The sequence below is a fragment of the Tenrec ecaudatus genome, chromosome 4 (assembly GCF_050624435.1).
Source record: "Tenrec ecaudatus isolate mTenEca1 chromosome 4, mTenEca1.hap1, whole genome shotgun sequence".
NCBI lineage: Eukaryota > Metazoa > Chordata > Mammalia > Afrosoricida > Tenrecidae > Tenrec > Tenrec ecaudatus.
The window spans coordinates 61,692,322-61,716,251 of NC_134533.1; the positions used below are offsets into that span (position 1 = coordinate 61,692,322).

The 23,930-nt window shown below is 47.3% G+C and overlaps 1 protein-coding gene across 2 annotated transcripts; it reads left to right on the plus strand.

Moving 5' to 3' along the window:
- Positions 1-430: 430 nt before the first annotated feature.
- Positions 431-18,048, plus strand: TMEM9B (TMEM9 domain family member B). 2 transcript variants are annotated; one of them, XM_075546106.1, is made up of 5 exons: positions 431-555; positions 4,299-4,390; positions 10,492-10,600; positions 12,327-12,461; positions 16,963-18,048. In XM_075546106.1, exons 3-5 carry the CDS (start codon positions 10,517-10,519, stop codon positions 17,116-17,118), a joined length of 375 nt encoding a protein of 124 aa, XP_075402221.1. In that variant the 5' UTR covers positions 431-555; positions 4,299-4,390; positions 10,492-10,516; the 3' UTR covers positions 17,119-18,048. The 2 variants fall into 2 exon arrangements, with proteins under 2 accessions (XP_075402221.1, XP_075402220.1); XM_075546105.1 differs by lacking the exon at positions 431-555 and adding an exon at positions 986-1,188.
- Positions 18,049-23,930: the final 5,882 nt, after the last annotated feature.

Here is a 23,930-nt window from a genome sequence, read left to right on the forward strand (position 1 = left end):
AAATGTGGGTGAAGGGAGACCACGGACAGTGTAAGACACCAAACAACAATAATAACATACAATTGATCAAGGTTTCAGTCTGCTAGGTTAGGTGGGGTCGGGAGGGAGGGGGAAAAAAAGAGGAGCTGATACCAAAGGCTTAATAGAAAATGTTTTGGCAACATATGTACGTGTGCTTAATATCCCTGAATGATGGATTGTTATAAGATTTGTAAGGCCCCCCCCCAATAAAATGATTAACAAAACAAATACGGGAGAGAGTATGCCATCTCTCGAGCGTTCCTGACTTGCCCGGGGAACCTTGGTCAGCGACTCCCCCAACTCGGAGTTGGGCAGACCTCCTCTGGCGGCCGGCAGAGCCGCAGCCCCCGCCTCCTGGAGTCCTCTCGGAGGAGGCAGCTGCACAGCTGGGCAGTTCTCCCGCCAGCTCCCCATCTTCCGGAGCCGGGCCGGGCCAGCCCAGTGCGGCGGCCCGTGCCTTCGCAGTTCGCCCGGCGCGGGCGGGAGACCCCCGCAGCCCAGCGGGGAGCCGAGTCCGAGAGGTGCCGACGCCCGGTGAGTGCGGGCAGCCCCCGCTACGCCCCCTCGCCCCCTCGCCGGCGGTGGGCTTCGCTAGCGGGATGCCCAAGGCCTGTCTCCGCTCTCAGCACGCGCCGGCCCGAAGCCAGCCTCCCAAGCAAGTCCAAGCCTCCTGGGACTTGAGCCGCCCCCGGTCGCCGGAGGCTGGCCACGGCCACGGCCACGGCCACGGACGACCGAAGGCCGCGCAAACCCCGTCACTCGGCGCCGGGAAAGGGCCCAGCGCGTCCCACTCCTGCGGGGCCCAGGCTGCCCCCCCCCAGGAGGCCCCCTCCTTCCCGGGGCCGAGCGCAGGTCGTCCGGGCGCCCGGGCCGCGGAGCCGCCGGTCCCTGCGGGCCGGGAACCGTTTCCGGGGCGGATGCTGCTGCGCGGACGCGGCGCGGCGGTGACGCGCAGGCCCGGGCGGAAGTGCGGGAGGGCCCGAGCCGGAGCCGGAGCCGGAGCCGAGCCGGGTCCGGGCAGCTCTCGGGGCTCCGGGCGCGGGCACGGCGGGGCTGTCGGCGATGGCGGTCGCGCGGGGAGGCCGCCTCCGGCGCGGCTGCGTGCTCGGCCTGCCCTGGCTGGCGCTCGCCGTTCTGCCGCTGGTGCCGCTGGCCGACGCCGCCAAGGTGAGTCCCGCCGCCGCGCCCCTCCCTGCGCTCGGCCTTTCCGACGGCCGCCCCCCAGCCCCCCAGCCCCGACCGCCCGTCCCCCCTTCACAGCCCCGACCCTCCGACGGCCTGGCGGCCCCAGCCCGCCCGCCGGCCCGCCAGTCCCCTCTCCGGCCCCGTCCTGCCCCTGCCGGCGCCCCACAGCCTGGACGGCAGCCCCGCCACCTTGACAGCTCCCCCCTAAACTTCCCAGCCCCGACAGCAACGCGTGCGGCCTGGCCGCGCGCCCCGGATCCATGAGCCAACGTGACAGCGAAAGGAAGCCCCCTCCCAGAAGCCGCCTTCTCTTCTCGGCCTCGGTGCCCTGCTGTTGCCCGCGCCTGCCCCGCCGGAAGCTTCCTCCCAGGCTCTCCAGACCTTCCTGGGCCCTTGCTTGTCTGTTTTCTTCCTAGTCATTTATTGGGCAAGGAGTACGAAACGACAGGAGAGGAGAGATTATGACCCTTCTTGTCTCCACAGCGTGTCCCTTGTAGTCCCTTCATGCCGCTCCCTGGTTCTCTGGTGCCCCTGCCAGGTCTGCGCCAGCCCCCTCCACGTCTGGGCTTCCTCCTTGGAGACTGACAGGAGAGGTAGTCAGGTGTGTCAGGCAGACGAAGGTCGTCCTAGCAAGGCGCGTAAATAAGCCTCGCAGGATTTATTTACAATTGGAGAATCAGAACGGACAATGACACTTATCCTGCTTGTCAGGAGCTGAGAGTCCAAATCTCTAGGGTTCCGACTTTTACCTTTAATGGGTCTGGACAGTTTAACCAGGGCTGACCGTGCAGGTCCCTTGTTACTAGTGTCAGAGGTCGCTAGCAGCCAGAAGCGTCTTCTTGGTTTATAATTAGTGTTCAAGAGTGCCACAAAGGCACACATATTTCTATGTCTAAATGTATGTGAGTGCTTACACAGTTGCACTTAAAAAGCTTCATAGTGACTTATCCTTAGGGGATCTGGGCTCATAGAGACAGAATACTCTCGAGGAGCTAGCTTGCTACTAAGAAAAAGCACATGAAAGCCACACAAGTACGATGACAAACAGAAGGCATTTGCAGTTTTAAAAGCAAGAGCTTTCATCAATAACGTCGTTGTCTATTCTGCAATAATGGGACAAACTGCGGCCGCAGCTACTTTTGGTCAGGCATTCTTTCTGAAACCTTCTCTACCACCCACCAGAGGCAAGCCTCCTGTCTGCCCAACCCTTGCTCTCCTGCCTTGCTGTATGCAGTCAATAGTAAACATGTACTCATCAGACTCCCTACCAGGGCGTGTCCTTAGGGGCGGAACGATGGATGGTTTACCCTTATCTGAAGCCACCTCGAAGAGCAGCCGGTGTGGCACAGAGCAAAGGCGCACTAAGTGGCTGCCAGTGACTTGTCAGTAACTGCAGACACCACTGGGTACCTGAGCCATGGGCCTGCTCCTCCGAAACCGAGGAGCCACTGCCATCTCTGATCCAGCCCTCTTGATGGAGGCAGCAGCTCCCAAATAGTCACCTCCTCCGCCACCCCGTGGAACTTGCTCTGTCAGTTGCTGCCCTCTTCACTGGGCTGGGGTTGAATTGTGTCCTCATACCTCTCACCCCATGTGGGAATTGGGTTTTCTGTTATATTGGTGAGAACACAACAGTGAGGGTGTTCTTAGACCAATCACGTGTGACATATAAAAAAGCAGATTAGGCACAGACACCAGGAAGTACAGGGGGAGGGCAGGGAGTGGGGGTGGGGCTTCTGAGGAACATAATCTGCAGAGAAAGGACCTTCCCCCAGGGGCGGCTACCTGGAATTTAGACCTTCCCCAGAAAGCCGCCTAAACCGAGAGAAAATACGTATCCGCGTGTTGAAGCCCCCACCTGTGGGACACTTCATTTCCCAGCGCTTCCTGCTTACTGTGCTGCTTACAGAGTGAAGCTTTGTGCAGCCAGCAAGTCTACTGGCGCTGCTTTCCCAGCAGCGAGCTCACTTCCTGTCTCGGTGTCACATTTTGATGAATCTCACAGTATTTCAAACTTTTTCTTTTTTAAATTTTAATAAATAATTTTATTGGGGGCTCTTATAACAATCCATACATCAATTATATCAAGCACATTTGTGCATATGTTGCCATCATCATTTCTAAAACATTTTCTGCTTGAGCCCTTGGTATCAGCTCTTCTTTACCCTCCCTCCTACCCCGCTGAGCCCTTGATAATTAATAAATTATTTTTACTTTCATATTTTACACCGTCCTACGCCTCCCTTCACCCACGTTTCTGTTATTCGTCCCCCTGGGGGCGGGGGTTGTATGCCAATCATTGGGATCGGTTCCCCCTTTCTCCCCCTCAAACTTTTTCCTAATACTCATGCACACTTAGTAGACACCGTCCCGGGTAAACCGCACTGTTAGGCACTGGGACAGCACACAGTTGGTGGGACGAGCCTTGTTACGGTGGTCTGAAACTGGACCCACAGTAACTGCCTGCATTGCTGGTACAGTTGTACCAAGAAGCTCAGAAACTCAGGGATTAGCAGCAAAGTTTGCTGCCAAGGGTAAACCACAGTGATCTTCGCTAGTAGCAAGCTACTTCTCTTAGCTATTTCCTTTCTAGTTGTGGCTTGGTGCCTCTAAAACATCATCCCTGACAGATTTCAACCGCTTTTGTCTATTTCAGTGTCTTTCTACAAAAGGATGGGAGGAGCGAGCGTGGGTAGAAAAATTATGACTTGTGAATTCTGAATACATTTTAGCTTGTTTTTCGCCATCCTTTGCACTCAGCATTTTTATTTACAAGTACAATTTCACGTTTACTGTGTGCATTCCTACTGACAGATGGTGGTACAGCTAAAACGATTGTCATCAGAAAGCTTAATAAGTCAGAGACCACGGTTTAGATATTTTTATGTAAGATGTGAATCATAATTAGCATTACTGTAAGAAGACGTAGGGGCCTTTTAAGACCTGTATCTCAAAGTTCTTTGAATTTTTAATGGAATGACTTTAGGATATTTGGCAGGGAATGCTTAGCAAAGTGTATGTGGTACAGTTATAAAAGAAAAATTGTTAAAAACTATCAACATGCTATGCTAAATTTCCATTTTTGGTTACAGAATTTTGAAGATGTCCGGTGTAAATGTATTTGTCCTCCTTATAAAGATAATTCTGGACATATTTATAATAAGAACATATCCCAGAAAGATTGGTAAGTATTCTAGTTTATTGAATTACCTGTCAAATTTCTTTCCATGCTTGTTAATGTTAATGTTGGCCTAGAATTTTCATTCAATGTGTAGAGTTTTCTTGTGTTTAAAAAAAGTGTGTCAAATTCTATTTATATTTGAAAAGGTGAGAGTCAGCCTCTGATTGCGTGACTAGCTAAAATACCAGGCCCCAGGTAGCAGTCCTATCACCTGGGGATAGGACTGAGTTAGTGGCCCCTAAACCGCCCTCTCCTGGCCCACCTGCTCAAGATGTGGTCAGGAGCGTTCTCTCTCATGCTTTTCAGTGGAAGGTGCACCAGCCTCATTTATCTGGATTATACCTTTTGCAACTTTGTAGGGTTTTGATCATGTATTTTCAAGAATTGGAAGCCATGTTTAAAAGTGCCAGAAGGTGTGGGGAGGAGTGGGAATGACCGTGTGTGTCAGTGCTGCCCACCTGCTGTGCCGTGAAGGGTTAGCCATGAGCCGGGATGCTGATGGCGGCCGTCCAGGTCCTGACTGGCTAGCTGCAAGCAGGCTTCTCTGTTGACCCCACTGGGCTAGATCGATGAGGAAAATAGCCCCCAGTACTAGGTACGTTCACGTGTGATTGATTTTGCAGCTGTGGAAACACAGCAAAGCGTTGAAAGTATGATCAAATTAAGCTGACTTTGAAAGAGAAACGGAAGCCTTTGGGCATACTTCGTTTCCCCCATGGTTAGTTCAGATGATTTAATTTATCCGAAATACATCAGAGTCAGCCTGATATTTGTTAAGTGGATTCTTGAGAACATCTTTGTTCCACTTTAAATAGTTTATAATTTGGGGAGCATATTCTTCATTAATAGGTTTTATATCAACCAGGCACTTTATTTGATAGAAGAAAGCTTACAGCTCAAAGGTATTTCTATACTTTTTTTCAAATGTACTAAGCATTTACAATCAGCTTATTTTATGATCAGTGATAGAATTTATGCCTATTTAAATGCCAAAAAACCATAAATCACTGATCTTCTCATTATTCAGTGCTCAGACCCAACCGTGTGCCACTCCCCCCTCCCCCCCCCCCCCGTAATTGGTCAAAGTGAAGAGGCGGGGACAGAAACCGTTGAAGAAAGCCTGCTTTGGGTTTGACCACCTTTGCTCATGCGTTCCCACAGCTCCTTTTCGTGGGCATAGTTTCCAGTCGGCACAGAAGGTCTTTTAGCTGGTTTTAGAAGCGTTGGCAAGTTACGATTAACCAGGATATTATGGTTCTCCGAGGCTCCCAGTAGCTGTGAGACTCTAGATATATTTTCCCATTTTGCCCAGTGGCTAACTTTAATCTCTCATTGACTTCGGCTGGCCAAACTATAAAAGCTAAGTTTTCGGCTTTTGTTTAGGGTATGGCTTAAACCTTTTGTGGACTGTGGGACCTTAGGAGCCCGCCAAGGAATCTTCTCTCCAAGTCATAGCACATTGTCTTGGGAATCGGCTCTTCCAGTTACAGCACATGCTGTATGTATTGAGCCTTATGGGGACCTGTAACACTAGTCTGAAGAAGGGGCCTCACTTCCCCAGAATCTTCTTGGGACATCCATGCCGCATCCACATAGTGGGTTAAAATACATACACCTTAAAAAATCCACCCAGATTTCAACATGATTGAAAACACATGGTATCAATGAAAACTTTAAAGCAGAAACTAATGTGGTTATGAAACGGTTAAAGCTGCTAGTTTCCTCTTTGGGCACGAGGGGGAGATGTTGTCCACTTCCTAATAAAGTGGTTGAGCCCTATAACTTGGGTCTGTTAAAATAGCAGAAAAGTGGGCGAAGGGAGATGGCAGACGGCAAAATATGACAAAACAATAATTTATAAATTAGCAAGGGTTCATGAGGGAGGGGGAGCAGGGATGGAGGAGAAAAAATGAGGAGCTGATTTTGAGAATGATGAATGTACAAATGTGCTTTACACAATTGATATATGTATGGATTGTGATAAGAGTTATAAGAACCCTTAATAAAACGATTAAAACAACAAGAAAAGAAATTTTTTTAAATACTACATAGTTGAGGAAGGCTTCTGAAGCTGAAATAGGAAACTAATTGGGAGATAAACCTCATTTTCTTGAGGTTCATAGAAATCAGGTGGGGACTGACCTATGGGACAAGAAGCTTGGCTTTTGGTCCCTTTCAGCCACTAGTTTAGTCTGTGAACTTGGTGAAGGGAGCCCTCTGAGAGTGCTGGGCTGGGTGGCCTCTGATTCAAACAGGGAATTTACTTTCTGTTTTATGCCTGATACATAAATACCTGCCTGACTTTTTTCTATGTTTGGAACAGATAGCATGCATTTGTTTATGTGATTGAGTTGTGAGACCTCATACTTATCTGAAATTCTGCCAGGGGAGATCTATATTTTTCATGTTTTCCTTGGTTAAAATTCATTTATGTGGTAAAGATAACTAATCAAACTTTTATCATTCAGACCATCTTTGATTTTTCTTTCTAATACCACAACTCTGGGGAAATTAAACATGAAAAAGTTCATCTTGATAGGGGACAAAGGTAATGGATCATACCCAAGGCAGGGTGGGTGGGGTGAGGCAGAATGCAGAGTAGAGTGGTAGTAGACTTTTTGTGGCAACCAGAAATGTCTGAGCACGAGATGCCAGTAGGGAAGAGAATTGCCTGGCAACTAGTGAAGGACATTAAAACTTTGCCTCCTTCAAAATGGAATGTTTGGCATTGCCTGCACGAACAACTTCCACCCTTGCCATGAGACCAGAAAAAACTAGATGGTGCCCGGCTACCGTTACTGAACATTGTGATCAAAGCTCCTATAGAAAAAAAAAAATCTTGATCAAAGAGGGAAGATGCAAAACGGAAAGAATTTCAAATTCTCATATAATCCAGACTTTGTGAAACCACTGAGGCTGAATGAACCCCTAAAACTATTGCCCTGAAATAATCTTCAATTATTTAACCCAAACTTTCCCCTGGAATCTTCTTAAAGCCACTCAAGAGTTTAGCTTAACTACTAAAAAATATTTGCCTTGAGCATTATGCTCTTTTAAGAACTCTGTATGGGATCAAAGTGACAACAGTGATTTGAAAGGTGGGTAGGAACCTTAGGCAGTGAGTTAGTATTAATGTGGGAGGAGGGTAAGAGTGGTCACACACTCAAAGAATGAAATCACTGTCACTGAATTGTCCATGAAGAAATTGTTGGTGTATGTTCTGCTGTTTTATATTGTGGATGACAAGAAGAATTACATGGGGTCAAATTCATCATGGTACTCAAAAGTCTAGGTAAGCACGGGGCCTTGAGTGAGGAATAATTCAGAAAAGGGAGTAGAACTCAAAGGACATGGTCAGTGTTGCTGCATTGCACACGTGCATTGCACGCGTAGGAACGACTAAATTGGTGTTTGTTTTTTAAGTCACTTCATTGGGGGCTTTTACAGCTCTTATCACAATCCATACATACATCCATAGTGTCATTATCATTTTCAAAACATTTTCTTTCTACTTGAACCCTTGGTATCAGCTCATTTCCCCCTTACCCCACCCTCCCTCACCCATGAACCCTTAATAATTATACATTATTATTTTTCATGTCTTACACTGACCATTATCTCCCTTCACCCAGGTTTCTGTTGTTCGTCCCCCTGGTAGGTGCCCCCTTTCTCCCCTCACCTTCCCCTTATTCTCCTGGTATGGCTACTCTTGTTATTGGTCCTGAGGGGGTTATCTATCCTGGATTCCCTGTGTTGTGAGCTCTTATGTGTACCAGTGTACGTGCTCTGGTCTAGCCGGATTTGTAAGGTAGAATTGGGACCATGATAGTGGGGGGGGGGGTAGCATTAAAGCATAGAGGAAAGTTGTGTGTTTCATCGGTGGTGCTACAATGCACCCTGACTGGCTCGTCTCTTCCCTGTGATCCCTCTGTGAGGAGATGTCCAATTGTCTGCAGGTGGCCTTTGGGTCTCCACTCTGCCCTCCCCACTTATTCACATAGATATAATTGTTTGTTCAGGGTAGTTTACCTGATAACCTGATCCCTTCGACACCTCATGATCACACAGGCTAGTGTGCTTCTTCCAGGTGGGCTTTGTTGTTTCTCAGCTAGATGACTGCTTGTTTTTCTTCGAGCCTTTAAGACCCCAGTTGCTATATCTTTTGATAGCCGGGCACCATCAGCTTTCTTCACCACATTTTCACTTATTTTGTCTTGGGTGATCATGTCAGATTGATGTGTTTTGCCGTGCATGGCCTGAACAACAAATTATTTTGGCATACTTTGCCCCTTTAATATTACCGAAGGTGATTACCGAATAATCAGTTGCCACTGACTTTGGCTTATGGGAATGCCTTCCTGTGCCTTGGCGCAGAACTGTGCCACATGGGGATTTCAGTGGCTAATTTGGGGAGTAGATCACCAAGCCCTTTGAACCTCCAGCCTTTGAGGAGCAGCTGGGCATGCTGGTAGCTTGTACCACTCAGGGTGTCTGCTTGCTGAGAGGAGAAGTAATTCATTTCCTGAAACATAGATTTTGATAAAATGTTGTTTTGAGGATTAGAGATATATTTGCATGCCTCTAGGCTCTGCAAAGGGTTGAAATATACTACTACTGCCAAATTTATAGTTCAGCTATTTTTAATATATATTTTGGGATTTTGCAAAAATTCTCATCCCCTTACTCACTTCTCAGGGTCTGAGAGATGTGCATTGCCAGTGAGCTCACTTTCGATCCCAAAGAGATGAAGTGACTGTCCAAAAGGTGCTTCTCCGGGCTCTTGTTACTTTTAGCTGCCATGACGGTGGGTCTCCAGCTCACGGAGCCCCCAGCACGACCAAACGAGGCGCACCCAGCCCTGCGCCATCCCCACCATTGGCTGCAGATTGGCTGGTTGTGATCCTTAGGGGATATTTATTTATCTATTTATTTTGCTTTGTTTTTGTGATTTGAGTGAAGTATTACAGAGTAAATTGAAAATATATTTTTGATAGTAGCCTGATATAGTTGACAGAAGTATCCTGGATAAAGGTTTCAATAAAAATAAATATGTGGACAGAATAAACAAGAACAAAAAAACTCAAAAAAGTCTTTTGTTATTTTTTATATAGTTCTTCATAATAATCCATTCTCATTTGTAAATATTTTTCTTGTCTTAATACTACTTCTTACTTTCAATAGGCTTCTTGCTCATTAAGAAAAAGTAACTCACATATAATTGACCGAAGATTCACAAGAGCGGTGGGGGTGGGGGAGCTGATGCCAAGGGCTCAAGTAGAAATAAAATGTTTTGGAAATGTTGATGGCAACATATGTACAAGTGTGCTTCATACAATTGCATGATGGATTGTCATAAGAGCCCCCAATAAGATGATAAATAAATTAATTAAAAGTTTACCCTCCAAAAAGAAAAGGTAACTGCTTCTTCCTGTGGCTTTTGAGCGGTCACTTTTTGGAGTTTTGGAGCTACCATGCTGGACACATGATAAGCTGTCCATAGTGTCAGACGGTGGCCATTGAGAATGATGTCATCGAATTCACCAGTGAGTAATTCACATTTGAGCATGGCCCCAAGCCATTTTAATACATAATGAAGGGGGGGAAATGTGTTTCTTACAAAGTTAAGTGATTTATAAATTCAATAGAAAATAAGTCCTCATGGATCCTGAGCAAGGATCTAAACATTTTAGGCAAGACTATTTTATGTTTTATTTATTTTATTGAAGATGAAAAATAATAACAATTTACCACACTTTTTTAAAAAAGCATTTAAAGCTGCCTTGCTCGGTAACTGGCAGGTCGAGCCCTTACTTGACTGAAGTGTGTAAATCGTTTCTCTGCCCTTGGTGCTGCTCAGGTGCATGGAACTACTAACAGCATGCATGACAACTGCAGCTGTATCCCAGGGTTTCCAGACCATTAAACCTTTCTTAGCAAAGTGTTAACATTAAAAGGAAAAATTATTTTACTTCGCCTTATTGCTGGTTTCTTAATATTCTTGCATTGGGTAAATCTTACGATGATTCTGGATTTCTAGAAAGTTTGGATCAGTTCAAGCAGAACCCCCTGCCAGGCTGAAGCAGCGTTTGCCTTTGCTTTTTCAGCGATTGCCTTCATGTGGTGGAGCCCATGCCGGTGCGCGGGGCCGACGTGGAGGCCTACTGTCTGCGCTGTGAGTGCAGATACGAGGAAAGGAGCTCGCTGACCATCAAGGTAGATGCTACAGCCCGTCTTGGGCCTCCCGGGCAGGCTTCGGGTTCAGAGCAAGGCCAGACATTGGGGCACCTGAATCCGACTTTAATGACCTCAATTACTCCCCAGCCCTGCTCGCTCCCTCCCCTGCTCTAAAGGTGCTTGGAGCCTGCTCCCCGCTAGCCTCCCTGAGAGGCCTCAGGGGTCGATCAGGAGACCTTAGATAAGGGGGGGGTGAAGTGGGACAGCCATGCCCTCCCTGCGTGTAGTGAGCCTGTCCCAGAAAGCCTGATTCTCTGTGGGCCATGTGCATCACGGGCTAGTAAGAGAGCAGAGTGGCGGAACCCTCTAGCCCTTCCACAACTGTGTGTACATATATATGGATGTATATAAGCATTCTTCTATTTTTGAAACATCACTCTGGGATTTTAAGATTTTCCCCAAGGAAATGAAGTGTGGAGAATTCTCACCACTCTCTGGGTCTAGAATGGCTGATGGTTCTCACAAATTGTTTTTATAGGCTGTTGCTCATTCCTTCCCCTGCACAAAGGCCTCGGGGGAACCTGGGCAGCCGGAGACAACAGTCACAGGTTGCTGTGTGAGCGGTCCGGTCCAGTGGGAGAGCTCTTGCTCTGCAGAGAAAGCCTCGCTGTCCTGTTTAAAACAAAACACTTTAAAAAAAGAATAGATATAATTTACATGCTTTTAAATCCACTCATTGCAGTTACACAACTTTCTGAGTTTTGTAGAGTTGTGCAACCATTACCACAACCCCGTCTCAGCACATTCCCATCACCCCACAAAGATGGGTCATGCTCCTGTCCAATGAGTCCCCTTCCCGCTCCCAGCGCGGACAGTCAGTCACTGCTCTGTTTTCTGTCTCTACAGATCTGGACATTTCATATAAATGGAGTCACACAGTATGTGGTCTTTTGTCGTTGCCTCCTTTCACTTAGCATTAAGGGTTTGAGGACCATGTTGTAGCATGCATGAAGACTTCATTGTTTTTCGTTGCTGAATACGCTCCCATCACATGGAAGCACCGCGTTTTATTTGTTCATCCTCAGCTCATGGACGTTCTCATCGTTCCCAGTCGCGCTGTCAGGAATAATGCTCTTCCGTGTACTTGCGCTTTCCTTTCCCTCTCTGGGGTGGTGTCCTTAGCGTGGTAGATGCATGTTTATCTTCTTTAGAGGCTGTCAAGTCGTCTCAGGTGACTGTACTATTCCATACGCTCACCAGCACCGTAGGCATGTCGTGCCCCACCTCCTAGACACACACTACATTGTCCAGTTTATGACAGCCATGCTAGTGGGTGTGTGATGTGTGACCTTGTGGCATCACACAAATTAAGATATCAAGAAAATCACTAGCCTAAAAAAGTGTTTTATGTCTCTAAATTGATGTGCAAGCATTTTCTGTTGAGGTTCACCCGCGTACATTCCCTGCTAGGGCTCCTGTAAGCTGTCTGCCAGCAGTGCTGCTGGATCTAGGACGCTGTGTGGAGCCGTGAAAGGAAACTGCTGTGCTAACACGGTGCCACGGGATCAGCCGGGGAAACGGGGGCTTTGAAAGATGCCAAAGACAAACTGCTTTCGTGCCCCCTGCTCCTGGAGTAACACTGTGGTGGAAAGTTGAGTTTGTTTCCGGTTTGTTGGGATATCCTGTTGGCTTTGTTATCATCATCCTGCAAAATTATCGTTTCTTGCTGAGGCCAAAGACGTAACTCATGTTCGATTTCCTTCAGGTTACCATTATCATCTACCTCTCCATTTTGGGGCTGCTGCTACTGTACATGGTGTACCTCACGCTGGTTGAGCCCATACTGAAGAGACGCCTCTTTGGCCACTCACAGTTGATACAGAGCGATGACGACGGCGGGGTGAGTTCTCATCCTCAGGTGTGAGGTGCAGGGCACCGAGAGACGTTCATACGGTGGTGCTTTACGCAGTGCGCCTAGTGATAGTAATCTCGCTCTGAGGAAGCCTCAGTCCCTAAAACCACAGATCTGGTGCTTTAAACTGATGACCCTTGGTGGTACAAGACCTTGCCCTTCAGTGCCAAGGGCACCCTTGCCATGGCATTCGCGGTTCACAGTGGAGAGACTGCGAGGAACCCGCCAGGAGGGGGCTGGTGGGCTTGAGGCAAGGGCAACACTGGAGAGCAGATGGGCCAGAAGCAAGCAGTGTGGGTGTTGCAGGTGTGTGAGCTAGAGGACCCAGAGGTTGTGCACCAGAAAGAAGTGTTGAGTCTCAAATTCTGTTCCCATGTGAGTTTCTTTCACATAAAACAGGGTTTAACAGAGTTGTTTCCCAACCTCTCCATTATTGACATTTGGGGGTGGAGAATTCTTTGTTGTTGGGGCTGGCCCAACCCACTGTAGGATGCTTACTGGCATTTCTTGTCTCTGCTTACCAGATGCCAATAGTACCACCCTTATCCCAGTCACAACACTCAACATTGTTCACGGGCATTACCAATGACTAGTGATGGAGTCACAGGTTTCCGGAGGGACAAGATCACCCCCGGGTGCAGACTGCGCTCATAGGAAAGTGCTCTGTACCAAAAACCAGACTAATCGCCATTGCGTGGATGCTGCCCTGTCACGACATAGGGCAGAGCACCACTGCCCCTGTGCGCTTTCAACGCTGTACGTTTTTACAGGCACAGCAAGCCTCATCCTTCTCCCATGGAGCAGCTGGTGGTCAAGAACTGCTCACGTTGTGTTTAGCAGCCAGCGGGGAACCCGCTGCGCCATGAGATCAGTTGTTGTAGCAAAGTCCACTTAGCTAAGTTTCACTATAAGCACATAAGGGGAAAGTCTACCTTAAACTGCATGCTTTGCAGCATAAACACCCGGGCCTGCATGAGGGCTAAGCAACACCCATGCAGCACACCGAGAAGAGAGCGAAACATGTACAGATGTGTAGACAAGCAGAGGGCATGCCTTGGTTGATCCTGCATACGCAGTGATCACGTGAGCCCTGGGTCTCTGGGAGGCCTGGCTGGCTCTTGCCTCGCTGTTAAGCCGCTTCTGGGCAGAGAAAGGTTTTGCACAAGACTTGTGAATTTATGGAAATAACTCTCACAAGAAGGAGTTCCATTTCTCCAGTGGCTGTTCATTGAAGAGTTGAGTTTTTTACTAAGGCTTTACTATTTTAAGTGCTTTTGTTAAATTCTCAAAGTCCAGTCTTCCTTTTTCCCTCCCATTTCTGTCCACTGTAGAGAACTTTAAGCCAAAGGAGAAGTGGTCCGGATGTGACGCTCACTGCAGAGTCACAGTATTTCCCGTATCATGTATCCATGACACGTCATCACTGTTGCCAAAGCAGTACATTCAGGCAGGCTTTGTATTTGTTGTAATCTCATCAGGTGCAAAAAGAACAAACATATTAAAACGCTAAGTCTATTTGCATTCGCCAGCTTCCGTGCCCGCGAGCAACTGGTCCAAGCTTGTTCTGATAGGCGAAGGACAGTCCAAAAGGATTAACTGATTTGTTTGGTCCTTTAAATGTAAGCAGCTTTCTCTCCCCTACTGACTGTGAAACAGAGAGGTGCTCTGCCGATGAAGCCCACCCTCCTCCCAGCCCTGTTGATGTGGAAACAAACCAGGGGTGGTGATATTTTATATACAAACTCAGGAGGCACCGCATCTCCAGAGTGCCGTTTAATCCAAGCAGCACTGGTGGGTTAACAAGTCAAGGTTAGGAGAGCAGAGTTTTCATGCTTGCTCTCCTTTATTAAATGACCACCGACGCTCTGTCTCCCTGGAGGAAACCAAGTCCTCCAAGAGCGGAGCCTCCCCTTCTCCTGTCCCTTCTGGCCTAGACCTTCCAGACTGGTTTTCATTTCTCCTCCCCAAAGGCCTTTGCATTGTTTCTATTATTTTAATTTTCAAGTTAAAAATAAGAGACGAAATGAAGTTTGCACCAGCTGTTAACCTAAATTAAGCTACATAAGCAACAATGAAACATACAGCTTTTCTCTAGTTCCTAAATGCTTCCTCCTCCCCACTATCATGCTCCCAATTCTACCTTACAAATCTGGCTAGACCAGAGGATGTACACTGGTACAGATAGGAACTGGAAATGCAGGGAATCCAGGAAGGATGATCCCTTCAGGACCAGGGGTGCGAGTGGCGATACCGGGAGGGTAGAAGGAGGGTGGGTTGGAAAGGGGAAACCGATTACAGGGATCTACATGTAACCACCTCCCTGGGGGACAGACAACAGAAAAGTGGGTGAAGGGAGACATCAGACAGGGCAAGATATGACAAAATAATTTATAAATTATTGAGGGTTCATGAGGAAGGGGGAGCGGGGAGGGAGGGAAAAATGAGCTGATGCCAGGGGCTTCGGTGGAGAGCAAATGTTTTGAGAATGATGAGGGCAATGAATGTACAAATGTGCTTTACACAATTGATGTATGTATGGATTGTGATATGAGTTGTATGAGCCCCTAATGAAATGATTTTTTAAGTGCAAAAACTGATAATACAAAAAAAGTTTTTTCCAAAAAAATTAAGCTACATAAACACATTCAGAGAATTTTGGTAAAGGATGTAGGGGAAGATTCTTTCATGGAAAAATCTCCAATGACTGAAATGTGGACATTGTGTAAATGTCTCCGTATATAAACAAGGCCAGCACTTCCCACTCTGGGCTAGACATTGGTATCAGCAAGAGCTAAAACTCACAACACACAGAACAGGAATGGGAACAAAGATACCAAAAGGGTAGGGGGAAGGGAGGGAGAGAGGAGGAGGGAGGGGGCCACCTATCAATGAATGGCGCATAACCACACCCCCCATCCAGGGGAAGAACAACAGAAACCAGAGGGGAAGGGAGACAGCCATCGGCGTGAGATTTGAAAATAATTAACATTCTACAATCTATCAAGGGCCCACAAGGGCTGGGGGTGGGGGAGGGAGGCAGAAAAAAGAGGAGCTGATCCTAAGGGCTCAATGGAAAGTAAATGTCTAGAAAAGAATGATGGAATATATGTACTAATATGTCAGATACAATTGATGTATCAAGAGTTGTAAGAACTCCTAGTAAATTGATCTTTAAAAAAGTGGAAATATGAAGGAAAAATTATTTTAAAAAACAGGCCAGGTGTTTTAACACTATACAGTTTCATATATGTATATATATGGCAGCATGTATGGCTTTCCGAGGACTTGCTGGCGCCTGTCCTGGGTATTTAGTATACAGGAGAGCTTTTCCTCATGTGTCGAATGAAACAGCATGCTCTCGCTCTCTCTCTCTCTCTCTGAGGCCAAGTTGAACAGGAGTGGGGCTTGTAGTTTGGATATTATGTTGGACCATTCAGACCATTAGCTAAGGCAGGATTAGGGAAAAGAGTCCAAGTTTTGAAAAAGACAAAAGCAATAAATGATTTGACTGCTTTTTGTCATTTAGGCAGCTGTGTTTACATTCCACTCAGAGGTAGATTTCCTGTGTCATGACTGCAAACATCTAGCTGCACTGGTCTCCTTTGAGGAGAGCAGGCTGGTTTCCCACGCAGGTACCACAGTGGCCCATGACCAGCAGCTTCCACAAGGCAGCCGTGATCAGATCCATGTCTGCTGAATAGAGATCCGGAGCATGAGTTCCTCACTGGGCTTGGTGCTAGCGGGGAACTGGTCAAACAAACCAGCAGGGAGCTGTGTGGCTTTTAGACTGGGGAGTGGGGGGAACCAGACCTTTCCGTGGTGGGGGTACATGGGGAAATTAAGGCCAACCGTAATAAGACCTGTCAGTTCATCATCGGAGTGGGTGTGACCCCACCTGACAGGTAAACACTTCTATGAGGAAATGGTAAGGCAGGTTTTGCCTCTGCCACACATGAGCTCAGTACAGCCAAGCCTGCAAAAGACAAAACCTGTGTAGGCAGGAAACCTGTCAGAGAAGGAAAACGAAAATATTTTCCACCAAAACAGGCAACAGGAAAGTGTACAACAGCACTCCGTCCAAAGCGAACAACGTATGAAACCTGGTAAAAATAACCATCCCTCCGAGTTCCGGCTCTCACAGGTTTCTGTCGTCTGAGTGAGCTAGGGAATAGCCCCGCTTTCCTGACCTAGAGAACGGGGATGTCACCATGAAAATCCATGTTTCTTTCCCCAACGCATCAAGAAGCCCTCTCTGACAGGAGTGGCCCCTCGGCCTTGTGAGTCACATCTTGGGGAAGGGTGGCGACAGCCGCCTTTCACAAACACCTCGTGAGCGACCACTAGGCTTCCTGGACCACCTGTGTCCACACTCGAGCCTCTGCTGAGAGTTGAGTGCTGATGTGTGCTTTGCGTGCGCGTGCGTGTATGTGTGTTTGCTTGCACTGATCATGCCGTCGTCCCTGATGATCTCCTTTCCTCGACTTTTCAGGATCACCAGCCTTTTGCAAACGCCCATGATGTGCTGGCCCGTTCCCGCAGTCGAGCCAACGTGCTGAACAAGGTAGAATATGCCCAACAGCGCTGGAAGCTTCAGGTTCAAGAGCAGCGGAAATCTGTCTTTGACCGACATGTTGTCCTCAGCTAATGGGGATTAGAAAGAAACAAGACCAACGAAGACCTGGTTAAGTTTGGATTTCACCAAACTCTTGCTGGAAGATTCAAAACTGGAAGTAAACATGTGCTTGGTACTCTTTCTTTGTTTTTGTTTTTTTAACGTATTAATAGAGACATTGTTGAAAGCACACATCTCAAATGTCAGCCAGTAAACTTTTCCTGTTGTGACTTTTACTAATATAAATCAATCTACCCTGTAAATTATTTTGAAGTCCTCTCCCTGGAACAAGCACTCTCTTCTCACCCATTGCCCTGGTTGTCAGGATGATTTTTCGGGTTTTGTTGTTTCTTTTGCAGGGGGTGAGTGGAAGCTGCGTGGTAAATGCTTAACCTTTCTCGACACTTTGTTAAAACAAACTTTGTATGTAGACCTTGCAGCCTCCCCACCCCGTTCTCAAGCGGCTGGTTTGCAGGAGGCAGCCTCGGTGACCCCCGTTTGAATTTTGCACGGACTCTCCTAGCGAGGCAGTGGGTTGCCCCGTGCTGCACGTTGTGGTACACGGGATCTGAAATGCCTGGTGGAGTCACAACACGCAGGGGCTCGTCACGCCCTGTGATGTCTGATGCAGTGCATCCGCGAGCGGCCTGGCCATTGGCTGGCCTACTGTGATGCCTAAACACGTAGTCTTGGGGTGCGTGGTCTTTCTCATCTCCAGGCTTCTGTAAAGACATGGGCACGTGCAATAAAGCAAGCCTCTCTGGATTGAGGACATATACACGTTTCTCAGCATTTCCGCCCTCCCCGGAGGCCGCGGTGTGAGCTCCAGTGGCTACAGCTTTGAACCAGGACTGAGGGCCGGGTGCCTCCCTGGGAGAGGTCTGCCAGTTAAGGCATAGCTGGCTTTTTCTTCCCGAGTCCTCTCTGAAACAATGTGACAATAAAAATCCTTTTTGAACCGCCTACCATTGAGTGCGTGTCTCCTCACTTTCTTCCCTCTTTGGCTGCCTGACGAATGTGAAGCTGTACCCTTTGTGAGACTACTGTCTGTGACCGTCCCAAACCCCCAGCGTGGGTTCTGAGTTTCTGTCTCTGTGTGTGTGTGGCTGCTTCGACTGGGTTCTCCCAATCATGCCAATGTCACGTGGGTATATTTGAGAGATTTTAAATGCACAAAGAAGTTCTACTAAAACAACTGTTTGGCAGGTAATAACACCAAATGATATTAAATTTATAACATGATTTTAGGGACTGCCCGTGGGTGGTTTTCTTTAAGACATTTTGTTGATACAGAGCACTTGGCTGCTGAACAATAAGTCAGAAGTTCAAATTCTCCTGCCGTTCCACGTAAGAAGTGCCGTCTGCTTCCGTAAAGGGTTACAACCTTGGGCATGCTGTGCGATAGTCCTGCTCCGTCCTATAGGGCAGCCCATGAGCACAATCAGCTCAGCCAGAATGAGGTTCTTAATGGATTGTTTGAGTTAGTAAGTAAAATAAAAAAAGTTAAACTCACAAGTCTAACCTAAAACTGATTTCATAGTTAGTATTAAGCGGTCACATTAATCTAAAGGTTAGGCTAATCTTTCTGGTTCTGCTCTTTATCTAAAGACTTGATAAGAATTTTGACATGATTTTTGAGACCATTGCTTAAAGATATTTTCCATAAGTTTGATATTAAAAAATCATAACCTAGATGCATGGGAGAAGATTCGTTTCACTAAACAATGTTGTAAGAGTTCCGTTTTATAAGCAAACGTTTCTATTTAGTTCTGTTATGTATTGTCATATCTACCTATTAGGTGGGGAAGCTGAGCCAGAACTAGGCAGTTCTGTTTAACTATAAGCTACTTTGCATGTTGTCACCAATGAGACCTATAAATCAGGCAAGTCGGACTCAGCCCACAACCAGCATCTTGACAACAAAGCACAGGTAAGAGACTTCTCCCTCGGGACTTATGGGGGACAATAGGAAGATGATTTTGAGAGAATCCCTGGGCAAGTTTGATAAGTAACTTGGCAGCTATCTGATTACTCTTTATCTTAGGCTAACAAATATTGCCCCTGTATTGAAAGATAAAAGGTTTTGTTGTGGATTAAATTATCTGCAGAAGTAGAAACATTCTGGTTTGGCATCTGAAGACCAGTTCTGGTCCATTCTATGCTCCTAACTTTGCGACCTTGGCCGTGTTACAGCCTCTCTGTGCACAAGCTTCCCCATTTGGAAACCAAGGGATCGGGCAAGAACAATTCTAAGGCCCCTTCCAGCTCGAACATTCCATGATTCAATTAGTTTTTGCTAGATACCGAGTCCTTTTAATCTCAGAGTGAACATTTTTAATGCTCAGCAGAGCATCCAGAATCTCAAGATTTTATCATGAAATCCTCATGTGTTTCCCAGAAGAGCTCTAAGATAGAGACCTGAGCTCTTCCCAGATTGGGATGTTTGTTAGCAGTACATGTATGAAGAGCCCTGTGCGCTAAGCATGTTTCTTTTGTTTTCTTTAAAAATGTGTACGCTGCGTGTACAAGCATGTCCAGCCTTCACTTCCTATCTCAAGTTTCTTCATCACTTGCTTTTGCTTTTTCATTTGCTTACTCTGTCTTACGGTTGTCTTCTTTGAGTACAAGGAGACACATCTAAAGGCTATTAGGTTAATTCATGAACTTGCTGGAAGTGCTCAACATAGCAGGCTTCTCTGTCCCCTGGGTCTCCAGAGACACCACATTCTTTACCCAAGAATCATGCAAACTCTTGAGACCTGAAACTTCATTAAAAACAAAACAAATTCACTGCCAACATGTCGGTTCTGACTCAGAAAGACCCTGGAGAACAGAGTAGAGCCACCCCTGTGGAAATCCAGGACTTAACTCTATCTAGAGATGGGTAGGAAACCTCATATCTTTCTCCTGAGGCGTGGTTGGTAGTTTCAAACTACTGACCGGATAGTTAGCTAGCAGCCCCACTCCCCCACCAGGGCAAACGTGCTACTCAGATTCATCTCAGTCACGGCTTAAGATGGTAAAACGACCTTTCAGCATCACAGCACGTCCCAAGGAGTTCTATAATGACAAGTGCCTTAACTTTTGGGGACCCTCTGAGTTGAAGGCAGAAAGGGGCTTGCTCTGCTGCCGTGAGAAATGCAGGCTTGACCGGTACCCGCTGTGCACCATGTTGCTGTTCTTTACTCCCTGGGGTCCTGGCTGGGAAGTTCCCACCTCTTCCCTCTCTGCAGCTTCTCCTTGGCGTCATCTTGGCTCGTGTTGGATCTTCAGCAATGTCTGTGTCCATTATTTTAGGCTATTCAGCCAGTCATTTGGAAACTCTCATTTCCTGTCCTTCGGTTTTAATATTTATTTGGGGCAATGGCACTTCTCTGAGCCACCCCCCTCCACCCCATGTTAGAATGTGCTGCCCTTGGCATCTACTTCTACAGCCTCAAGACTCCTTCTACCCCCAGCCCCACCTTTCTGTTTCCACAGTCACCTGACCTTTCACAGGTCACCCTCGGCAGGCATTTTCACACTTTGGCATGTGGGTCCCGTCTTGCCCACTCCCCGGCACAGCTGCAGAGCTTTAGCCTGTGTTCAGAGAGCAAGGGCCACTGTGACCTGAGCTGGCCACAGACGCCCCAGGGGCTGTGGAGTTGATAACAATAATGGCCTCTCGAATGTCACAGTAGCACCGATTTCTTGGGAAGTAACTCTCTAAACCTGTCTTCTAGGATCCTCTGGGTGGACTTGAACTGCTCATCTTTGGGTAGCGACCCCGAGTGCTTTACCTGCCCAGACATCTTAAAACCAACACCCCAAACTCACTGACATCAAACTGACCCTGGAGAACAGAGTAGAACTGCCCCAGAGAATTTCCAAGGCCGCATAGGAAGGGGTCTGGAAAAGTCATGGACCATCGTGGAGGGATGGCAATAGCCTGAGTGTCAGACAGCGCAGTGTAAAGTGGGTGATGGCAGATGTGGTCAGGTTAACCGGTAACATCTATCATCTGAGCTCCCTTTGGCTCCTTTTAAAGTGGTTCTAGCTTTCACTATTTTCTGTCTTCTTTTCGATGGAGATTTTCTCTTTGTTTGGTCTTTTGGTATATGAAATCCAAGAGAGGTCAGTCTACAGAGACAGCAACTGGATTAGTGGTGACTTGAGGGTAGTTTGGGGGAAATGGAGCTAGTAACGAGGAACACAAGAATGAAGAAGATGTTCTTTAATTGTGGTGATTGTACAACTCAGTATGATTGAACTTTGTAACATTTGAATGATATGCCAATGAAACAGGGAAAAAAAACAGAACCCACCAAAAACGTCATAGAAAAAGAATCCATGATCTTTTTGTTCTAAGTTTTCCACGAACTTTTTGAAGCTTGGTACATTGTTTGTCTCGCTCTCCACCCCCAATTTAATTCTCATCATCGCCTACAGAGTAGTTAATGTCTCCATCAGACATAGGAGGAAGCTAAAGCTCAGAGAGGTTCAGAAGCTTGGCTAAGGCTGCACAGCTAGGAAGGGGCAGAGCCAAGTTTGACAATCCATGGCAGGAATCGACTGCATGAGAAGCCCTGGTGGCCGACTGGTGGTGCCTGGGGCTGCTGACCCAAAGGGTGGACACTTAAAGCCACCAGCTGCTCCGCAGGAGGACAGTGAGGCGTTGTACTCCCCCTGTCCTGTAGGGTGCTATGAATCAGAATGAACTCGGTGGCAATGAGTTTGAGTTTTAATCCGCGGCCAACATCTGTCGTGAGCAAGGTCAGTAGATGAAACCCAGCAGCACTCTCCAGGAACGAGAGAAGGCTTTCTTCTCTCGGACAGGTGCATGGCCTCCGAAACCCACAAGGGCGGTTCTGCTGTGATGACTGTAAGTTGGAATCGACTTGATGGCAGTGCGTTGGTTTTGTTTTTTAAAAACCACGCTGACTCCTGGTGTCCCAGATTCCTAAGACTGTAAATACCAGAGTAGGCAATCTGATCTTTTCCCCACGGAGTGGCTGGTGGGTTTGAATCACCGACCTTTCCATTAGTAGCCCACTATCTAACCTCCACCGCCTCCAGTGCTCCTTCGAGAGTGTTGGGACTGAGTGAAAAATGCTCTTTTCCTATAGCTGTTGTCTGGTTAAACTCCATGTCCCAGTCAAGTCTGTCGTGACTATGTTATTACAAGGCAGTAGGGAATCGTTTAAAATACTAGGTGGCTGCAAGCCTGTTCAAGAACAAGAAGGGCGCTGGTGTGGGCATCACCTCCCAGCGTGTGCTTTACCCCGCGCTCCCTGGGGCGGGACAGACGACTTTCTTCAGTACATCCAAAGTTCTCTGTGAGGAGCTTCACATGGAGTCAGAAGTGTTTCTCACTTAAAGTTGCATTTTGCTGTTTCAAATACCTATAGTACAATGCTCACCAATTCAGCGACTTCGCCAGGAACCGCCTGCTACGTTCTCACCACCGTTTCGGAGCCCTGCCTTCCTCCTCAGCATCCTAGGGGGCTCCAACAAGTTTGTGGGGAAATGTGATTCAAAGGGAATGGGATTTGTGACTTGCAAACTCTACACGCCCTAAACTTCCTATGGAACCTTTGGAGACACCGTTGTCACCTAGAAGCCACGCGACACATGCAGCTCTTTAAACTGGAGACTTTCTCCGGCAGACATTCTTTCCTGATCCAACCAGGGTTTGCTTTAGAGGACTTCACCAAGGGCTCCAGCAGAAAGAAAATGTTTCGAAAATGATGATGGCAACAACAAAAAAGAAAATGATGATGGCAACATACGTACAAATGTGCTTGATGCAATGGATGGGTGGATGGATTGTGGTAAGAGCTGTGTGAGCCCCCAATAAAATGGTTAAAAAAATAAAGAGGACTTTAGGGGATATTTTTGGTTTAAAGTTAAAGATTATATCAAGGCAGTCATTTCTGTATCATACCTGCCCTCAATGGCTCCAGAAAGTTACAATCACTTTTTAAAAGCGAATTTCCCCTTTCTTGTTTTCAGTTGGGGTTCGGCCCTGCTGTGTCCGGCGTGGTAGTTAGGGCTGCGAGTCTGTGTGCTCAGGAACGAGTCTGTCATTCCTTCCACACATGGGTGAAGATGGTGGCATTTCAGCGTTTCTCGAACTTTACAGTTTTCATCGCAGCTGGGTTCTGCTTCTATTAGTTACTTAATATTTCCCTTTTTCACTCTTTTAAAAAAGGAGCGGTGCATCATCACTGTCCGTGTGAAATCAGTAAAATTAACAAGAAAGAGAACAGTAACAATATTAGTAAATGCTGGGAAATGGTTACATTGTAACGCAAACAACCAACCCTCGGGTATGAACAGTCATAAGAGAAGGGAAAATGACTGATAAAAGCTTGAACAACAGCAGCACATGGCTAGCAAGAGAGCTCCGGCTCCTGGCAAACCCTAGGGGACAAGAGTCGACTGCCCCAGTGGTTTCCAAGGAGTGGCTGGTGGGTTCCAATCACTCCCTTTCCACTTAGTGGCCCTGTGCCTGGCCGCAGCGCCAGCTGGGTCCCTCCGCTCCATACTACCGCTTGTTGAAGACTGGGGGGGGGGGGGGGGAGATGAGATAGCCCTCTAGTCCCAGACATCTCTGTCTAATCGTAAGGATTGAAAGAAAGCAAGAGGATGAACTTTCTCATAGGCTGACTCACGAGGGTGACTTGAGGCTGTTTCTGGGCACCAGTGAAAATCCTCTCTTACACCCGCAGACGGCTACCCCTGCAGGGTTCTTGTCATGAGCCCAGAGCTCTATTCATTCATCAAAGCAGAAAAGCCTTTCAACGTAAATGCTGTCTACTCTTCTGCTCTGGCCAAATTAATCAACTTCGTTATATTTCCAGGGA

What these genes read in the sequence shown, in the direction of transcription:
- TMEM9B (XM_075546105.1), top strand. Translation starts at nt 1,084, where the DNA reads ATGGCGGTCGCGCGGGGAGGCCGCCTCCGGCGCGGCTGCGTGCTCGGC. An exon ending in AACATATCCCAGAAAGATTG is followed by an intron (nt 4,391 to 10,491) that starts GTAAGTATTCTA and finishes TTGCTTTTTCAG; the next exon opens with CGATTGCCTTCATGTGGTGG. An exon ending in AGAGCGATGACGACGGCGGG is followed by an intron (nt 12,462 to 16,962) that starts GTGAGTTCTCAT and finishes TCGACTTTTCAG; the next exon opens with GATCACCAGCCTTTTGCAAA.